The following is an 18,820-nucleotide window of genomic DNA, read 5'->3' as shown; positions in this document are numbered from 1 at the left end:
ATTTTAATTATATCTAATTTTAATTTTAAAGTAATAAAAAAACTTGTTACCAAAAATTAAAATTTAACAGTAAATTTTTAATTTTTATATATGTGAAAAAAGTATTTCTGGTTTTAACTGTTTTTGTTTCCATGATGTATGCTGAATTATCTGCAGACTTTCAATATTTTAGAAATACAATAAATTCCTACCAATTTGGACAAATTTTTCAAAAAAGCAGTACAGCAATTTAAAATTTTTTGACAACAGAAAAATTTTAATTAGAGTGTAATTATAATTATTGATATAATGAAATTGTAAGAGTTTTGATTTTAATAAATTAGACAAGTGTTTTAATCTCCAAGTCTTTACGATACCATGCATTAGAGATTACTACAGTAAGTTATTAAAGATTATACATTGCCACATACTGTACTGTCATGAGATTTTTGAGCTTATTTCCTGTAATAATAAGTTCCACAGTATAACCGAAATAAGTAAAACTCTATATAGAGCTGATCATAATAAATTACTGTACTGCACATACATCCATCATCTTGTTTTTTTGTGTCATCACAGAAAACCTCGCCATAACTTAAACTTTCATAAACTTGGATTAATAGGTAGTGAAGGTTGTCCAAGTTAGCAGGAGTTTACTATATATTAATTTTTTTACTTTATATTAACTGACCATTAAATTATTGTATAACTTATTGTATAAGTAATGTGCAGTAAATCATTGGCTGCATCAAGCATCTGACCATTTAACTACCAAGCATTTTCAATGAAGTCAATAGAGGAAAAAAAATTGGTACTTTCAAAAACTGTCCTTTATGTAGAGGTGACCACTTAAAAACTGATTACAAAACCAGTTTCTGTTGTCTAATATTATGTTATTGAAAACACAGTAATGATATTATATATATTGTATATTTTTATTTTGTAAGTTGCATATTGAATGCAATTATGTTCTCTGTTATTTAAAAATATAGTTCATTTATATAATTTGAGATGACTGAAAAAATAAAATCTTCAATCAACAATCTTTTTAATTCAAATTTAAATATCTACATTTGTATTGTGGAAATTAATGAAATGTTCTAAAGTAATGCATAATTGATTAAGAAAATTTATTAGAATATTCATAAATTAGCATTGATATATTATAGAAACAAATGATACCATTTCATTTGCATTATTTTCTTTTATATTAAAATAGCAATATTACATACCGATTTGACCAATAAATTCTATTTTAACACCCTGATGTTCAAGTCTTGTACCAGGTTTTCTCATGGTAATGTTAACCTATTTTAGAATAAAAAGTATCGATTACTTGATTGAAAATAACGAAAAGCAAAAAAAATACATAAATACTTATTGTTATTCTATATAAATATTGTAAATTAATTTATATATTAAAAGATTAATACACAATAATCAGAAAAAGCATTTGACTAAATAAATTTGTAAGAATAAAATTGAAAAATATTGACAATCTTCTATTAAATTACATGAAAAATGTTTAAATTTTATATCCTTATTACAACATAGTTATAGTAATCAGGATGTAAAATTCAATTACAATACTCATAAATTTTATAAAATACTAGCATCCCCGTCGCTGCCTGCCTGCTCTTATATACATATAGAACTTAGAAAATTTGAACTAATTGTTCATTAATTATTTTTGAGTGATCAATGTGTAGTATTGCAGGAAAGTTTTGCAAAATATAAAAAAATAAAATCATAAAACTTCTGAATAAGTTATATTGATGTGAAACCTAAAAAATTCCTTGCTGCACGCATTTGATTCTGAGCCGAACGAATTCATTGCCCTTCCAGTCTTTGCTGTAGAAGTGTAGATTCACGTCGTCTACAATTATGAACTGTTTCTTCCTATTCATGCTCTTGCAGCTCTCGGCATTATTTATCAATCAATCTCAAAAATATTCACCAATAACTATTTCGAATATTTTGTACAATTACCTGCAGAAACAATTCAAAAACATGCCATAAGTATTGTACACATACGTCCATCTAGCGTGATGACGTCACTTTTTTAATTCCTCAAAGATTTTGCTAATTAACTAATTATAATTTAATGTCAGTTCTTCAAATATAATAGCTTTTCTTATAGACAGCGTGTGTCGCCATCTAGTGAAGAGAGAGAAAGAAACAGACAGACAAAAACCCATTGCAGTTTTATTTAATTAATAAAAAATCTGTAGGTTTGATTAATGGTAAACATTCCAGAGATCATAAAGATGCTACAGTTAAAGTTTGGTAATGATTGGTTCAGTAGTTTTCACGGTTAGTGGTCTCAAACAAAAAATACATTTTCTCTTTATATAGTAGTATAGATTAACTGAAAGTCTGTCAACAATAATAAATAAATAAATAAAAAAAACTTTCATCTGATAAAAAGTTTGCATAAAATTTCACTTTTGATAAAAATAAATAATAATAATAATAAAGATGGCAGCATTCATTTTTCATTATTTGATATTTTTTAAGTAAATATGAATATTTATACAATATAATTATAAATAATAAAGATAAAATAATCAAAGATAAATGAAATAAGAATATGAAAATAGAAATATCTTTTTTACCATCTATATAATGATGTCACAAAGCATCACATATCAAATCAGATAGATAAGTGGTTAAAAAACAAGGTTTGTTTTTTTAATACATTACAAAGGTTTGCTTTGAATTCTCATTGGTGTAAGACAATTTCAACTGCAGTAATTATTGATTTTATACTATATCGATAAAAATTAACTGAATTTAATCATAAAATCCAATTACTTTTTTTGGAAGATTAATATGCAAACAGCAGCATTTGCAGCAGGAAAAAAAAAAAAAAAAAGCTAAAATTCTATTGTCAAGAAAATGTTTTGTTTCTATTAACAATGTGGTATTATAATTATAATTTTATATAAGTTTTTTTTTAAATTAAATTTCAAAATAATAATAATTTCTCAAATAAAAACAACTTTCATCAAGCTTTAAAATTATAATTATATATATTATTGAATAAGAAGAGTTATAGTTAACAGTCATAGAGCAATGTATAACAATATTTTTTTTTTTTGTAATGAGAATATACAGGGTACATAGGAAAGTCCCTTTAACCCAGAAAATTCTTGCAAACAGAGAGAGCTACAGCTGTGCAAGTGAGTAATGGTATAGTAAAGCAATTACACCCAACCTAATGCAAATGACAGCAGCGCCCCTAGTGGCGAAATTTGGAAGATAGGCAGTGCAAATCAAAAACGAAAGCAGATAGAGCAAACTTTCCAATTAAAAAGTTTTAGAGCATCAATTAATTAGTACAAAAAGATATGTGGTTCACATGGATAAAATAAATTGTTGCATGTATACCCAAAAATGTCCGAAAGCAATGCACGCCATTTTGTGTAAATGTTTGAAATGAATAGCCATAGGTATGAAGAAATACACACAATTTATTGCATAAAGTTTGATAACAATGGCATGTATTGTGAGCAATGGCGAACTTTTCGAACATACTCGACATTAACTTGTTATAACTGTGTGACAGTTTGCCTTTCCGTTGTTTTTTGTGTGATGTTATCAAACTGTATTGACGTAAGTACATATTTTATGCAATAAATTACATATTTCTTCATACCTATGGCTATTCCTTTCAAACGTTAACACAAAATGGTGTACATTGCTTTCGGACAGTTTTGGGTATACACACGACAATTTATCTTATCCGTGTGAACCATGTCTTTTCATACTAATTAATTGATGCTCTAAAACTTTCTAATTAGAAAGTTTACTCTATCTGTTTTTGTTTTGCACTGCCTATCTTCCAAATTTCACCACTAGGGGCACTGCTGTCGCTTGCATTAGGTCGGGAATAGTTGCTTTACTATACCGTTATCTCACTTGCATAGCTGTAGCTCTATGAATTTCAGAAAATTCTCTCTGTTCGCAAGAATTTTCTGAAGAATTTGTAATTTAAAGGGACTTTCCTATGCATCCTGTATTTATATCAAATTGGTAACAATCAAGAACAGTTTTAACTGAAAAGTTTATTTTTGCAAACATGTATATTATAGTGTTGTTTTATCTTTCTCATAGTAATATATCATTAATTTATAACAGCTATTTTTTTTTTTAATAAAAATATGGTAAAAATCTTAAATGTTCACAATTTAAGAAATACATCATTTGATAAATTTTTAATACAAAAGAATCCTAATTATCCAACATAATGTGAAGCAATGCTATTTCAGATAACTGAAAATTTAAATATTATGGCCACAACCATTTCAGATTAACAATTATGAATGTAAGATTTATACATTATATCACTTTTAAGCCTCTTTTTATAGCTTATTAAAGTTAATCGTATATAAGAACAACAATTTTTACACCATTATACAGCTAATATAAACACAATAGTTTAAAAATAAAAATGTGTATTACTATTAGTTAAATATACAACACGTCCGTGTTGCGGCATTATTGACAGAGATTTGTTAAATTTCAGATATACTTGCTAGTACTTTCAACAGTTTATAACCGTCATCTTCAGCAAAATCAAATACCTTTATTTTTGAGTTGACAGCTTGAAAAAAGCTGTCAACTCGAAAATAAAGGTATTTGAAATTTAACAAATTGCTGTCAATAACGGCACAACATGGAAGTGTCCTATATTTAGTTTCTAAACACTGGCATGAAGTGAACTATATTTTCATTCATGGAAACTACTAAAAAACACTTCTTTGGTTTATTGGATACTATAGTTACATTTTAATGTGATAAATTTTATCACTGAACTATTATTTAATAAAAACAAATCAATTTGTAATACATATTATCATTTTAAACTTTATTTTATGGATTACAATAAAGAAAACTAGTGTATACGTTTAAATGTTCATCTCAGATAATGTAGAAGCTTAACTGGACTTGGATAATCTAGATTCTACTGTATTTGTATACCATTTACTAATGTTATTTTTATTACAATTTAATTTTAAAATTTAACAAAATATTAAAAAATAAATACTGAAATATATAATAATTATGATTATATAAGTAAATTAAAAAAAGAAAAATTGTAAGTATTAAATTACTGAAGAGAGACTATTTAACTATTGTTGAATTGTATTTGTTATAATTATATTACATATCCATTACATATACAAAAATTCATATTTTATCACAAGTTTCACTAAAATTTTAAAAATATAATTTATTCTCAAAATATTTAAAATTTTCCTAATGTAAAACAGAAGTTTATTATACATTGAAATACAATTACAGTATATATGAAACAAAGTATTGTTACAATGCAACTTAATGGGGAATATGTCATACATTCCCATAGAATATAACTAGCAGTGTTCTGGCCTAGGAAAGCTGACCTAGTTTATGAGTTGTGTTCATTCAGTTAGAGCAGAACTGTTACAACTTACAATATAATTTGTTACCAAATAATAAATTTATTGACCCAGCTGTACTTGAGTGATTTATTTGGTAACAATATAATAGTAAACAAATCATATTGCTGGATTAAAATCCAATGATATTTGCTTACAATGAAAAAAAAAATCATTTTAATACTATTATTTTCAGAACATGAAAATAAATTTGCTAAAAAGCATTATTTTAATCAAATATTAATCTCAAATTATTCATATCACCATCAAACCAATATTAATATGAGTAAAACTAATAAATACTAGAAGCTGATATCAAATGACACAGGTTATATGCTACTGTTGGCACAGAACACTATGGTATTTTTGAAAAATTCAAAATACATGAAAAAAAATTGTAAAGAACAAAAACACACAAAATAATTAAATGTCAACTTTTTGAAAGTTATATTTTATCATAATATTCTAAATATTTTCATATTCCATAAATCTTATCACAACATAGTTCATTTGTTACGATATAAAAACTACACAAAATTTCTTTCCAATTAAAACAACAAGTGATTTGTTAATTTAACCAGTATTTCTTTATTCAAGTTTAATTTTTCACTTGGAAAATAAATTTCTCTGTCTGATGATTTTTATATAAAAACAAAATACATTACCTTTCCAGATACAGTTTCTCCATCATAATATAAGTAGTGTTTTTCTTTTTTGCCATCTTCTGTTTTAATTTCTGCCAACTTTCGTGTGTCTTCACCATCTAATATTATATCAATATCCGCTGTTTGTCCCAAGCCAAAGAAACTCTAAGTTAAATGAAAGATGTTAAAAATATTTTAATTAAATTTTAATAAAATGAATGTTTAAAAAAATAAAGAAGCATTTCGAAAGCATTTTTTGATTGCTAAAAAAGCTTTTGAAAATTATCTTGCTATTGTAAAGTTTATCACTTTTATCACTAATATGATAACTAAATAAAATATAACTCATACATAATATACCATATTATAGCTTTAAGTAAAAAATAAAAATGCAAAAATATATTTATTGAAACTTTTGAGATTGAATCTCAATAAATTAACTTTATAAAAATAAGATAAAACAAAAAAAAAAAAAAGTTTTTTCAAGTTGCCAAGTCTTTTATTACATGTTAAGCCTATACCAAGTCTGAGAGCCATTTTGGTACAGTGCACAAATGGCTCTCAAATTTTAGCAAGTTCACTCTCAAGCAGTACATCAAAGAGTTTGTTCTCAAACATGTGATCATTACTGGAATTGATCTGGATTAAAAAACACTATTGCTTGTTTTTAGGCCAGATCCAGCTTTCCACAGAATACAGTATCGAAACGCCCGCAAAAGCTTATTGCACGTGTTTGAAAAGCCCACAAAAGCGCTCCTCAACGCATGCGCTGCTAGTCGTGTGGATTTAAGATGTTTCGAACGCTCGCAAAAGCTTGTTGCACGTGACCAACGGAATTACCGAACGTTATAATTTAGAAATTGACAAGAAAAAAATATATATATATATTTCCGTTTTCTACTTGGAACACTCTGCACGTTCTAATTTTCAAATTTGTTCTTTTTTCGTCTGAGGACGATGATATAATACTCGTCGAAAGTACTTGCGATATAAGAAAAATCGTATTAACGCTGAACTCAGTGCTTTATCAAGAAGCTAATTCATAAAACATTGAAAGTTTATATTTACAAAGTACAATCATCCAGAAAATCACTTATGGCTGCTGCTATTTTCGTTGTGAATTTGTCTCTTTAATCCGATTTTCAGTTCGGTAGACTATCATATACAGCATTCAGGTTATGAACTTCCTTTATTGATTTGTCATATGCATTTCGGACTCAATTGTAATTTAAGTCCCTCTTCAGTACAAACTCAGATTCTGTTTTCTAAAAACCTCGGTGTATAATTGGTAACGTTGTAAAAGAATAAAAATACAGCCATTTAAAAAACACTTCAACTACATATTCACATTAATACGTTGCACACTTTACAAATGTTCATAAAAACCTTTACAATTACAACTTTTTTCAAGAAAAATTCGTATGCACTTTATTGAAATGTTGCAGTAATAATGAATGTTTTTTTCAGGTTAATTACTATTAACACACTTAAGAGGATACAGTCACACTTTTACAATATAATAGTAATTAACCTGAAAAAAACACTTTTACAATATAATAGTAATTAACCTGAAAAAAACATTCATTATTACTGCAACATTTCAATAAAGTGCATACGAATTTTTCTTGAAAAAAGTTGTAATTGTAAAGGTTTTTATGAACATTTGTAAAGTGTGAGTATTGTTAAGTTTTTTGATGTAAAAATATACAATGTTATAAAGTAATAATTATAAATATATTGATATATTAGGTGCAACGTATTAATGTGAATATGTAGTTGAAGTGTTTTTTAAATGGCTGTATTTTTATTCTTTTACAACGTTACCAATTATACACGAGGTTTTTAGAAAACAGAATCTGAGGTAACGTATATTGTTTAATAGTTTTATGTCAGTAAATATTATCTACACGTGAAGAATTTTTTGTAATCTCACTAATTGTATATAATTTTTAAGTAATTGTATATAAATTTTTTAAACAGTTTGTACTGAAGAGGGACTTAAATTACAATTGAGTCCGAAATGCATATGACAAATCAATAAAGGAAGTTCATAACCTGAATGCTGTATATGATAAGTCTACCGAACTGAAAATCGGATTAAAGAGACAAATTCACAACTACAATCATCCAGGAGATTAAAATCTAATGACAACCTACATGAAAAATTTGTCATTTAGTAATTGAATGTGAATGTGAATCAAGGTGAACATTTTTGTATAATGTTGTTTTCACTACTGAAACACATTCCACTTGTTTAGTAAAGTTAACACAATTTCCTGATATGAGAATCTGAAAATTGTCATTCATTTCCTAAGTATGAGCATGACAGTCCCAACATAAGCATCTGGTATTAATCTTATGATTGGACCACTTTTTTCCTACAAAAACTGACTTTGGTCATTACCTTGATATACTAAAACTGTACACACTGTTCCTAAATTAGAAAAATACAGCCATATGTCTTCTTTTAGCAAGATAGAGCATCATTATGTTAAGTTTTAAATGATCATGAATTCCTCAATAAAAAAAATTTTCTAACAATCAGTTGCTACAGTTACAAAATTTCAAGTGAAATTAGCTACTGTCTTGATATTCTTCAAGCTTGTGGAAGCACACAGTTTAGGGAAGTTTACATAGAGATTTACTGAAGGGTGGTTATTCTTTTATAAAAACTTTTCAAACTTCATTACTTATTATAGCACATAGTTTTATAAATTCAAATATAATAATTAAAATACAGGTATCCTTGCTTAATGCAAAATTTGACTAATGTGAAAAATTAATTGTGTCAATCTCTTTTTATATGCAGCAGAAATTTTAATTAATGTAGCTTTAACAACTGTCTTTACTTAACGCAGATATATTTTTCTAAGCAAATAAGGTGTTGGTAACCAAAAATTTGTTCTAGCAGGTGGTGATTGATTGGTTGAGTACCAAGGTACCACTGTATTTGATTAATGTGAGTTTGATACACACATTAGCATTGAAGGATTAATTAACCACATAAATCAAGGAATATCCATAGTAAGCTTTATTATTATAATTTATTATAATTAAAAATAATAATTCTTCAATATTCATTTAAACACTTTAAACTTATTCCCTACTACTCTATATTTAAATGTATCTTATACTTTTCTTCCTATTAATGTGCACATACACATCTATAAACTATATTATTTCCTTCTATGATGTACTTGAAAACTAAGACTAGAACATCTAGGCACTAAAAATCAACTATTTACATAATTTGTGTTTAGATGTCCTGGCCTTATTGATAACTGATGTATATTGTCTATACTATCTACTTTCATCACTAGACATTAGACCAGAGATGGTGAGCCTTTGTCTGTCTACACATCATATAGTAAGCATATTTATCATTAAAAATGTTTGTGTGAGCCAAAATGTTAGATTTTGAATAATGATATTTAAATAAATGAAATGATTATGCTTTAATTAGAATAAATGTAAAGAAAGTGATTGCAAAAAGGCTGATCAGGTGATAAATTGAAATCTTATTATATATTACACGCCATAGGTTTGCCACCTCTGTATTAGGCTATTCTTTTATACAGAATTGTGAAAAAATTAATCAAATCAATTGTTATACAGTAATACCTCAACTTACGCGAACCCGGAGTTATGAGATTTTCAAATCTCGTCGATTTGTCTTTTGTTTGAGCGTCACACAACTCTTGATTACTCACTCCCCCCATACTATTGTTCAGCTTATATGTTCGGACGTGTAGCGCGAAATCAACACATAGCTACAATTTATTTTGTGTTATTTATTTCTGTGTTTGTTATATCTACGGAGACTCGAGAGACTCTATGTGGTGATTTCTTACAACCGCGAATGAATCAAAAGACGAGATAAGATTAACGAGAACATTTATTAGCTTACATACATCCGACTTGGATTTTACACAAATTGCGAAATTATACCCCGATTTATGTGAATTCGACTTACATGGTTATCGCTCGGTCCCACCTATCGCATAAGTTCGGGGTATTACTGTACTAATGATTGTTTCAAATGCTAAAAACAAGTAAATGAATTTAAGATTTAAAAGAAACATAAATTTTTAATTAATTATATAGAAAAATAGATTTAAAAAACAACATACATAAATCCAGGAAAAAATATTATTCATTCAAAAAATTAATATTATATTTTTTACAACTGACTGATTTAATCTGGGATATGATATATTAGTCATATTTTTAAATACATCAAATAATAGATTAAATTTTTACAATTTAATATTTTCTGGACAGACATATTTGCTATTTATAATTCAAAAAGACAGATAATTGTTTTGATCTTTTTCAAATTATTGCAAAATCTCTTCAGTTTTAGAAAATGTAAGTACACAATAATTTTAAATTTTATACATGCAAACTATTAAAATAAGCATTTAAACTTTGCTTCAAGAAAATAAATAGTAATTAGTGAAAATAAACTAATTACTATTTATAAAGTTTGCGCATACAATAATGTGTGCGCAAACTTTTACTTTATCTAAAAGTTTGCGCATCTTTAAGAGTAATAAAACTTATAATAAAAAAAAAACAATGAATTATTTTAAATACCAGTCACAGAGAGGTCAAGCTAGTCCATTAGGTGCCTGTCGGTAAGCCCACTAAAAAGTGAAGGTTGGTGTTGGGAACAGCATCCAACTGTAAAACTTGTATGCCAAAACCAAACAAGATAAGAGAGGTACAAGAATTTGGTCATACTCTGCAAGTGATGTGAAGTCATTTTATCCAAAAACTGCAAGAAACGAGTTTTGGCTATCGAACCAAGGACAGCTTTGACTAAATAAGTTAGTCCAATGAAAGGAAAAGAGGAGGGTTTTTAATGTTAGAATGAGAAGAATGTTCAACATTGGGACAATGAATGGAAAGAGCAGACTTGATGAAATAAATAAGGCTGAGGATCTTATGCTTGAAGGAAAATAGGTAGAAAGGAGATAAAGCAAGGGAGCTGGAAATAGCTATAAACTGTCCTCTGGAGAACAGGTGAAAAGGGGAAGAATAGAATACATATTATATTTGACAAGAGTTTAAGAAATGGTACTTGTGAGGTAATTAGAAGTGACAGGATTATGAGTGTTAAGCTGGAGATACGAGGAAGTTTTGTCACAATAATGTGTGCATGCTCCCCAAACAGAATTCAGGAGAAAAAATAATTATTTTCAGGCAGAATTAGATGAAATGGTAATGGAAATACCAGAGAGTGAGAGATTGATCATTGGGAGAGATTTAAATGGATATATGCAAAGATATAGAAGAAAGAAATGTGTACAATGGATGGAGTACAGGTGATAGAATTAGAGTGGGAGATAGAATAGTGGAATACACAGTAGCATTTGACCTGGCAATAGTCAACACTTACTTCAAAAAGAAGAAGAATCAGTTTATAACATACAAGAGTGGTATAGAATAAGCCAGATTGACTACTTTATGTATTATAGGAAACATCTTAAGGAAATGAGGAATTGTAAGGTGATTAATGGAGAAAGTGTAACTGTACAACAGATTGGCAGTAGTTGATTGGGTAATAATAGTGGACAAAAAAAATCTGAAGATATCAGGAAAGAAAGAACAAAGGATAAAGTGGTGGAAATTGAAAGGGGAACCTGCATAGAGTTTAAAAAAAAGGTGCTTGAAAATAAAGTTACTGGAAGATGTGCAGGAATGATAGGAGTTTAATATTCATATTATAAGTCAAGTTAGAGAGACGGTATTGGGAAAAATATCAGAAAAAGGGTCATTCTATGGATCCTATGGAAGAGGCTTGGTGATGGAACAAGGAGGTGAAATTTGCAATAAAAGAAAAAGGAAATAAAGAAAAAATGGGAAATGTCAAGTAACATGAAAGATAAAAAACATATAAGATGGTAAGCAAAAAGGCAGAAAGGGCTATGATAATAGCAAAGGCAGTGGCTAAGTCCTATGAGGAACTGGAAAGAAAAGATGGAGATATACAGCTGATAAGATTTATGAAAGTGAGTGATAAGGCAGCAAAGGATTTTGAATCAATAAAACAGATAAAAAATGAGAATGGTAAAGTGTTACAAGACTGAGAGAAGATAAAGATGGAAGAATTATTTTTGGAAGCTGCCAAATGAGGAAAATCCAAGAGTACTATGTGAAGATGGGGAGTAAATGAAGGAGTGGCAGCAGATATAAGCAAGAAGATGGTGGAAAGGGCATTTAGAAAAATGAAAAATAGGAAAGTAACAGGAGATGATCAGATCCCAGCTGAGGTATGGAAATGTTTGGCAAAGAGGGCATTAATTAATATTGTATGGGATCTTACGAAAAAGCTGTGGCAGCAAGAGAGAATACCAGATAAGTAGAGGAAAAGTATTTTGGTGCCAATTTATGAAGGAAAAGATGTGCAGGAATATGGAAATTACAAAGGAATTAAATTGATATCACATTCAATGAAGACCTGGGAGAAAATTGTGGAAGGAAGGTTAAGGAAAAGGCAAGTATAGTGAGGAACATTTAATTTCATGCCACGAAGAACAATAGATGCAATCTTTTCTCTAAAGCAGCTGATGGAAAGGTACAGAGAGATGCAGACAGAACTGCATATGGTATTCATGGTATTCCTGGGGCTGTATTCTGGTCACTTTATCTCTCGTTTCTTCTTTCAAAGACAAATGACATCAAACGAGAAACGAAATTCATCTCTCAGACAGGTGACTCTGGTTGTTCGTAACAATCTCGTCTTTGCTGTTCACATCATGATTCTATTAGGTTGATTATACATGTTCAGATTATCTGAATGTGCAACACAGATAGAATTTTAACTAATGAAATTGTAAAATTTTCAAAAATGCAGAGTACATAATTATAGATCATGTGGTAAGGAAAGCAAGAGTTCAAATAAAGCACAAAATTTTGATAAAGGTATGACTTTTGTTTTATAACATTTTTGCAGATTGTAATGTCAAATTGTCCCTTAACAAATAAAAACTTTAATAACCTAAGTTAGAAAAGTGTACGTACTTAGTTAAGGAGAAATTAGATGGTAATATTTTGAAAAACACTAAGAGAAACAAATAAGATTAACATCATATTCAATAGTTCAGTATTTGATGATAATTAAAAAAAAACCGAATCAGTGGCATTCCCAAGTGGGCACCGGAAAAAAACAGAAGCATTTTCTCTCTTGAAATATTCTTTCCCAAAATAGAGAGCATTCTCTAATACAATCGTACAGCATGAGTAGCATCCAGTTGTCCATATTGGATACAACAAAATCAAGGCAACAGACGAAAGATTGGTTGAAAGAACAACTACCTGCTAGTCTGAGAGACAAGAAAATCTCTGAGAGTAAAAGTTGTCCAGAATCACATTTGGAGAGATGCATCTCAAGATGTAAACAAATGATTAGCCAATCAGCAACTGGCTTGTGATGTAGACAATATCTCTCAGAGATAAGAGACAATGGTTAGAATACAGGCCCTGGAGAAAGCATATGACAGGATATATGGAAATGGATGAGGGCAAAGGGAATACCAAAAAAGTATGTAAGACTTTTTTGGTGTTCCCAAAGAAAAATAGTAGTGCAGATTCACTGTGAGAGTTGGACTGCACCAGGGCTCAGCCCTTAGCCCATTTCTGTTCAATTTGGTGATGATGTATTGGTGAAAGATGTCAGAACAAGGCACCATGGAGTACACTGTTTACAAATGAAATTGAGCTGTGTGAAGAAACAAGATAAGGTAGAGAAGAAGCTGGAAGAATGGAAAAAAGTGCTGAGAGAGAGGGGCATGAAGATCAGCAGAGCAAAATCAGTATATATGGCATTTGATGGAGGAGATGAATGTTATATACATTATCATATTTTGGAAGGTGGAACCGACCTAAAACTCTTCCTAGAAGCCATGAACAATAATCCATATGGGCTATCTTTAGAGTGGAGCAACATGACACTTCAAATGTACATTTCTTAGACATGATATCAACTTCGAAGGAACTAACATACTTACATCTGTATACCGGAAACCTAGTACCTTCCCCAAATATATTCCAAAAGATTCGTGCGATCCTTTCACATACAAATTCGCAGCTTGCTGAGCGTTAGTGAGAAGAGCTCACACGCACTTGTTGACGCAACAAGCTCTTACAAACGAACTCCTACATATAAAAAATATTGCAGTAGCCCATGGATACAACAATACTCTCATTGAAAATTTGTCTAAAAGACATGAAATTTCCCAAGAAGCCTCCAATAACCAGACAGGGTCACCAATGAATATACATGAGGAAGAAAAAGAGATGATACCTATCATGTATAATCCAACACTGAAATCAATCTATAACATGATAGCCAAAAGAGGAGGAATAAATATTGCATACAGAAGATGTCAGTCTTTAGGATACTAAGCAATGGCAAGGATCCACCAAACCCCGAAAAGCTATCAAGAGTATACACATTACCACTAGAAGACAACCTAATGTGGCAGACAAATGACACATATCAGTTCAACGAAACGTTCATTAAAAGTGAGACTGAAAAAACACGATTTAGACATACAGCACGGTAGAAACACAACGGCCCTTGCCACATATGCAACAGAATAGGAGATAAGGGCGGGCCTGGATGCAGTGAAGATCATTATAACTAACTCCAACCCTCAACAATTAAAATGGCTAGAAGCCATAGAGATATTTAAGGCAGGAATAAATAGTACATGTATTAATTATAAGGAGGAAATGGCCCTATCTGGAGCATGACAGATTTTGCTGGATAATAGCATTTAAAAGAGAAGATTATAGAAATCATTACAGTATATAAAAAATAAATAAAAGCAATGGGATCGGTTATTTATAAATTTTAAAAACTTAAAAAGTCCAAAAAATATTTAAAGTTCTCTTTTAAACTAACGAGTTAAAATTACTCAGTTTTCCTGACTTTGAAGAAACTCAAAAATCACAAGTGAAAAGAATTAAATTCAACAATCAATTCTTACTTTATTACTTTTTTACCAACTTTTTTACTTTTTTTTTCCTACATCTAAATATGAGGCGTGTCCGGAAAGTAAGTACCGTTTCGTTCTACCGCAACTGCAGTGGTAGTATCGCAGTTCAGCGCCTGCGTACACGTCTCTCTGGTTGATTATCAATCCAATGATGCCATTACAGCCAGATTGTGTTGTTTTTCCATGTGCAGTGAGTGTTCAAAATGTTTAAGACTATTGCCGATCCCGCCGACTGTGAAGTGCATTCTGTAATACAGTTTTTGAATGCAAAGAATGTTAAGCCAGTTGAAATTCATCGTCAACTTGTAGAGATTTATGGTGAAAATGTAATGAGTGATGAAATGGTTAGAAAGTGGGTTTGACAATTCAATGCTGAACGCACTGATGTTCATGACAAAGCATGGAGTGGCTGGTCTTCTGTTGTCAATGATGGTTTGGTTGCAAAAGTGAAAAAAAATTCATGATTTGGAGTCTTGATCAATTAATTGCAGATTTCAATTAATAAAACAAATTTATTAAGCGCTCGAATACTGTACAGAGTGCCGGCAGTGTCGTACACGTGGTCAGACAGACTGTCCGGGAGACAAAGACCGAAAACTAAGGACGCGGTAAGTGTTGCCAGGTTGGCCACATACTCCCTCCCCAGTGACAACGCTCAGGAACTTAGACGGGAAACGTACAGTTCGTCCAGAACGAGTCGTCCGTGGAAAAGGTGCCTGGATTTGCGTGGTCTCATCCGGTAGGTGGTCGTTTCTATCGACAGGTCCATCGTCACTGTTGGAGAATGGCGAAGGAGTGGTTGTAACTTTCAGAAAGAAAGCGGGTTTGAGGCGGTCGATTGAAACAGTTTGCTTTCCTCGAGGTGTATCTAAGTCGAAGTGTTTCTCTGAGCGTCGTAAGACACGGAAAGGGCCATCATAGATTGGTTGTAATGGTTTGCGTGATGCATCATGACGCACGAAGACGTGTGAGGCAGTCATCAACTCCGGGTGTAAAAATATATTTTTAGAAGAGTGGTGGACATCTCTGACTGGGCGAATCGACCTCATGTGATCTTTTAACCTGCAGATCAATGTAGGAAAATTATTGGCAGAAGTAGTCTCATGGTCAGCGAGGAGATCAGAAGGCAGTGCAATGGGTTCGCCGTACGTAATCTCTGCTGCTGTAGTGTTATAATTGGGGATGACATAGGATCTTAGCCCCAAGAGGATGGTTGGGAGTTTAGCAACCCAATTATCGGTCAGCTGAGCTCTCAGCGAGGACTTGAGCTGACGATGCCACCGTTCAATTTTTCCGTTTGCGGCTGGGTGGTAAGCTGTTGTCTTAATGTGGTTAATTCCCAGGGCTTTGGTGAGGTCAGCAAAAAGTTGACATTCAAACTGGCGACCCCTGTCAGTGGTTATAATACGTGGTATGCCAAAGCGTGCAATCCATGTAGAAAGGATTACATTGGCTATAGTCTCAGCTGAGATGTCTGCCACCGGTATGGCTTCTGGCCAACGTGAAAATCTGTCTATGATTGTTACTAGATAAGTAAAACCTTGGCAAGATGGCAAGGGACCCACTATATCGACGTTGATGTGAAAAAAACGGCGATCGACTTGGCTGTAGGTCCCCACTGCACTGTTAGTGTGTCTTCCTACTTTGACTTTCTGACATGCGATGCAGGTTTTAGCCCACAACCTGACATCTTTCCTCATTGATGGCCAAACAAAGCGTTTGCTGACCAGATCCACTGAACCCCTCATTCCAGGATGTGCTAAACCATGTAGTGAGTCAAAAACTAGTCGGCGGAACTGTTCAGGTACATAAGGCCTGTGTTTACCGGTTGAGATATCGCATGTCACTTCAATTCCGTTTTCGAGGCGAACCTTTTCAAATTTCAGTGAACATGTTTGTGACTGTTGAAGTTGAGCAAGCTCTTTGTCCACAGCTTGTGTAGCGGCAATATCTTCCAGCGGTATTCCTGTTGGGAGAAAAATAGAGCTGATTCTTGAGCAGACATCTGCTGCTACGTTGTCCTTCCCTGGTATGTACCTGATATCTGTGGTAAATTGGCCTATGTAGTCTAAATGACGGAGTTGGCGAGGGGATGCCTTATCTGAACGCTGCTGGAATGCGTAGGTTAGGGGTTTATGATCGGTATATATTGTGAAATTCCTGCCTTCTAAGATGTGGCGGAAGTATCGCACGGCTGAATATGCCGCTAAGAGTTCACGGTCGTACGTGCTGTAGTTTGCCTGTGGTTTGGTTAGTGTCTTAGAAAAGAAGCCTAGAGGTTCGACAATGGAACTATTCTTCTGTTGAAGAGCTGCTCCTATAGCAAAGTCTGATGCATCCACCATCAGCATCATTGGAAGGTCAGTGGAGGGATGGGCCAAGAGGGTAGCACCTGCTAGTTCCTCTTTGAGTCGTTCAAAGACTGCAATTGACTCTGGGGTCCATTGCACTTTACGTTTGTCTCTTTTCCTGGTGTCTTTGCACAAATCAAAGAGAGCTTGTTGCGTGCGTGCCGTGTTGGGTAGTGAACGTCTGTAAAAGTTGACTAGCCCTAGAAACTTTCTGAGCTGTTCTATGTTATCTGGGCGTGGAAAGTTTCGGATGGTCTGGACTCGCTCAGGCAGGGGTACAATTCCTGCTTGGGAGACGTTGTAGCCCAGGAAAGAAACCTCCTGCACACCAAAAACACACTTTGACAGGTTGATGTTAATGGCGTGTCTGTGCAGCCTTGTGAACAGTGTTCTTAAATGAAACAAGTGCTCCTCCTCTGACTGAGATGCGACGAGAAGATCATCAAGGTACGAGTAGACAAAGTCTAATTCACGTAAAATATTGTGGATATATCTTTGAAATGACTGGGCAGCATTGCGTAGTCCAAATGGTAATTTTAAAAATTCAAATAAGCCAAAGGGTGTGATCACAGCCGTTTTTGGGACATCCTCTGGTGCCACAGGTATATGGTGGAATGCCCGCACCAGGTCTATTTTAGAAAAGATGGATTTGCCTCTCAGTTGGCAATTGAAATCTTGAAGGTGGGGTATCGGGTACCGGTCTGGTATCGTGATAGCGTTCAAGGCCCGATAGTCCCCACAAGGACGCCATGAGCCGTCCTTCTTGGGAACAAGATGTAGGGGGCTGGACCAGCAACTTTTGGAGGGCCTGCATATTCCCATGTCTATCATCTGTTGGAATTCCAGCTTTGCCTGTGCAAGCTTATCAGGAGGGAGTCGTCTCGGCTTAGCAGTGACTGGAGCTCCTGTCGTGACGATTGTGTGGTAAACATTATGGTCACTAACTTGTTGGTATGTAGGTTGTTCCTTCAAGAGGTTGGGAAACTCCGAAAGAAGCTTGGAATACTTCTGTTGGGGTGATACCATTAGCACAGTTTGCTGATTAGTGGCGGTGGTAGTTCCTGGGGTTGCCAAGTGAGTGAGATTATCTCTCAAGCACCTATTCTTTAAATCCACAAGAATGCCAAAGTGACTTAGAAAGTCTGCTCCTATAATAGGGTGTTGTACGTCCGCTAAGGTAAATGGCCAGCAAAACGTCCGTCGGAGTCCAATATCAAGTTTAAGGAGGCGCTCCCCATATGTAGGTATTACGGAGCCATTAGCTGCATAAAGTTGACGATTACTGATATGTCGTTTCTCTAGGGTGGTGGGAGGTAAGACAGAGATGTCTGCCCCCGAGTCTACCAGGAATCTGCGACCAGTGGTAGTATCAAAAATAAATAAGCGATTGGATGTTTTCTCCCCGCTCCTCTGAGTGG

General features: G+C 32.6%; 1 protein-coding gene across 1 annotated transcript in view; it reads right to left on the bottom strand.

Moving 5' to 3' along the window:
- The window catches only part of LOC111629899 (vacuolar protein sorting-associated protein 26B-like), a 69,139-nt gene that overhangs the window by 34,390 nt on the left and 15,929 nt on the right, over positions 1-18,820 (bottom strand). The window contains exons 2-3 of the mRNA XM_023373827.1: positions 6,068-6,211; positions 1,212-1,287 (exon numbers count right to left, since the gene is read on the bottom strand). Coding sequence (XP_023229595.1) covers positions 1,212-1,287; positions 6,068-6,211 — 220 coding nt within the window. The remainder of the gene's footprint in view (positions 1-1,211; positions 1,288-6,067; positions 6,212-18,820) is intronic.

The sequence above is a fragment of the Centruroides sculpturatus genome, unplaced genomic scaffold (genome assembly GCF_000671375.1).
Source record: "Centruroides sculpturatus isolate CEXI.00-Female unplaced genomic scaffold, Cexi_2.0 scaffold528, whole genome shotgun sequence".
NCBI lineage: Eukaryota > Metazoa > Arthropoda > Arachnida > Scorpiones > Buthidae > Centruroides > Centruroides sculpturatus.
This window is presented reverse-complemented; position numbering and strand designations above follow the sequence as displayed.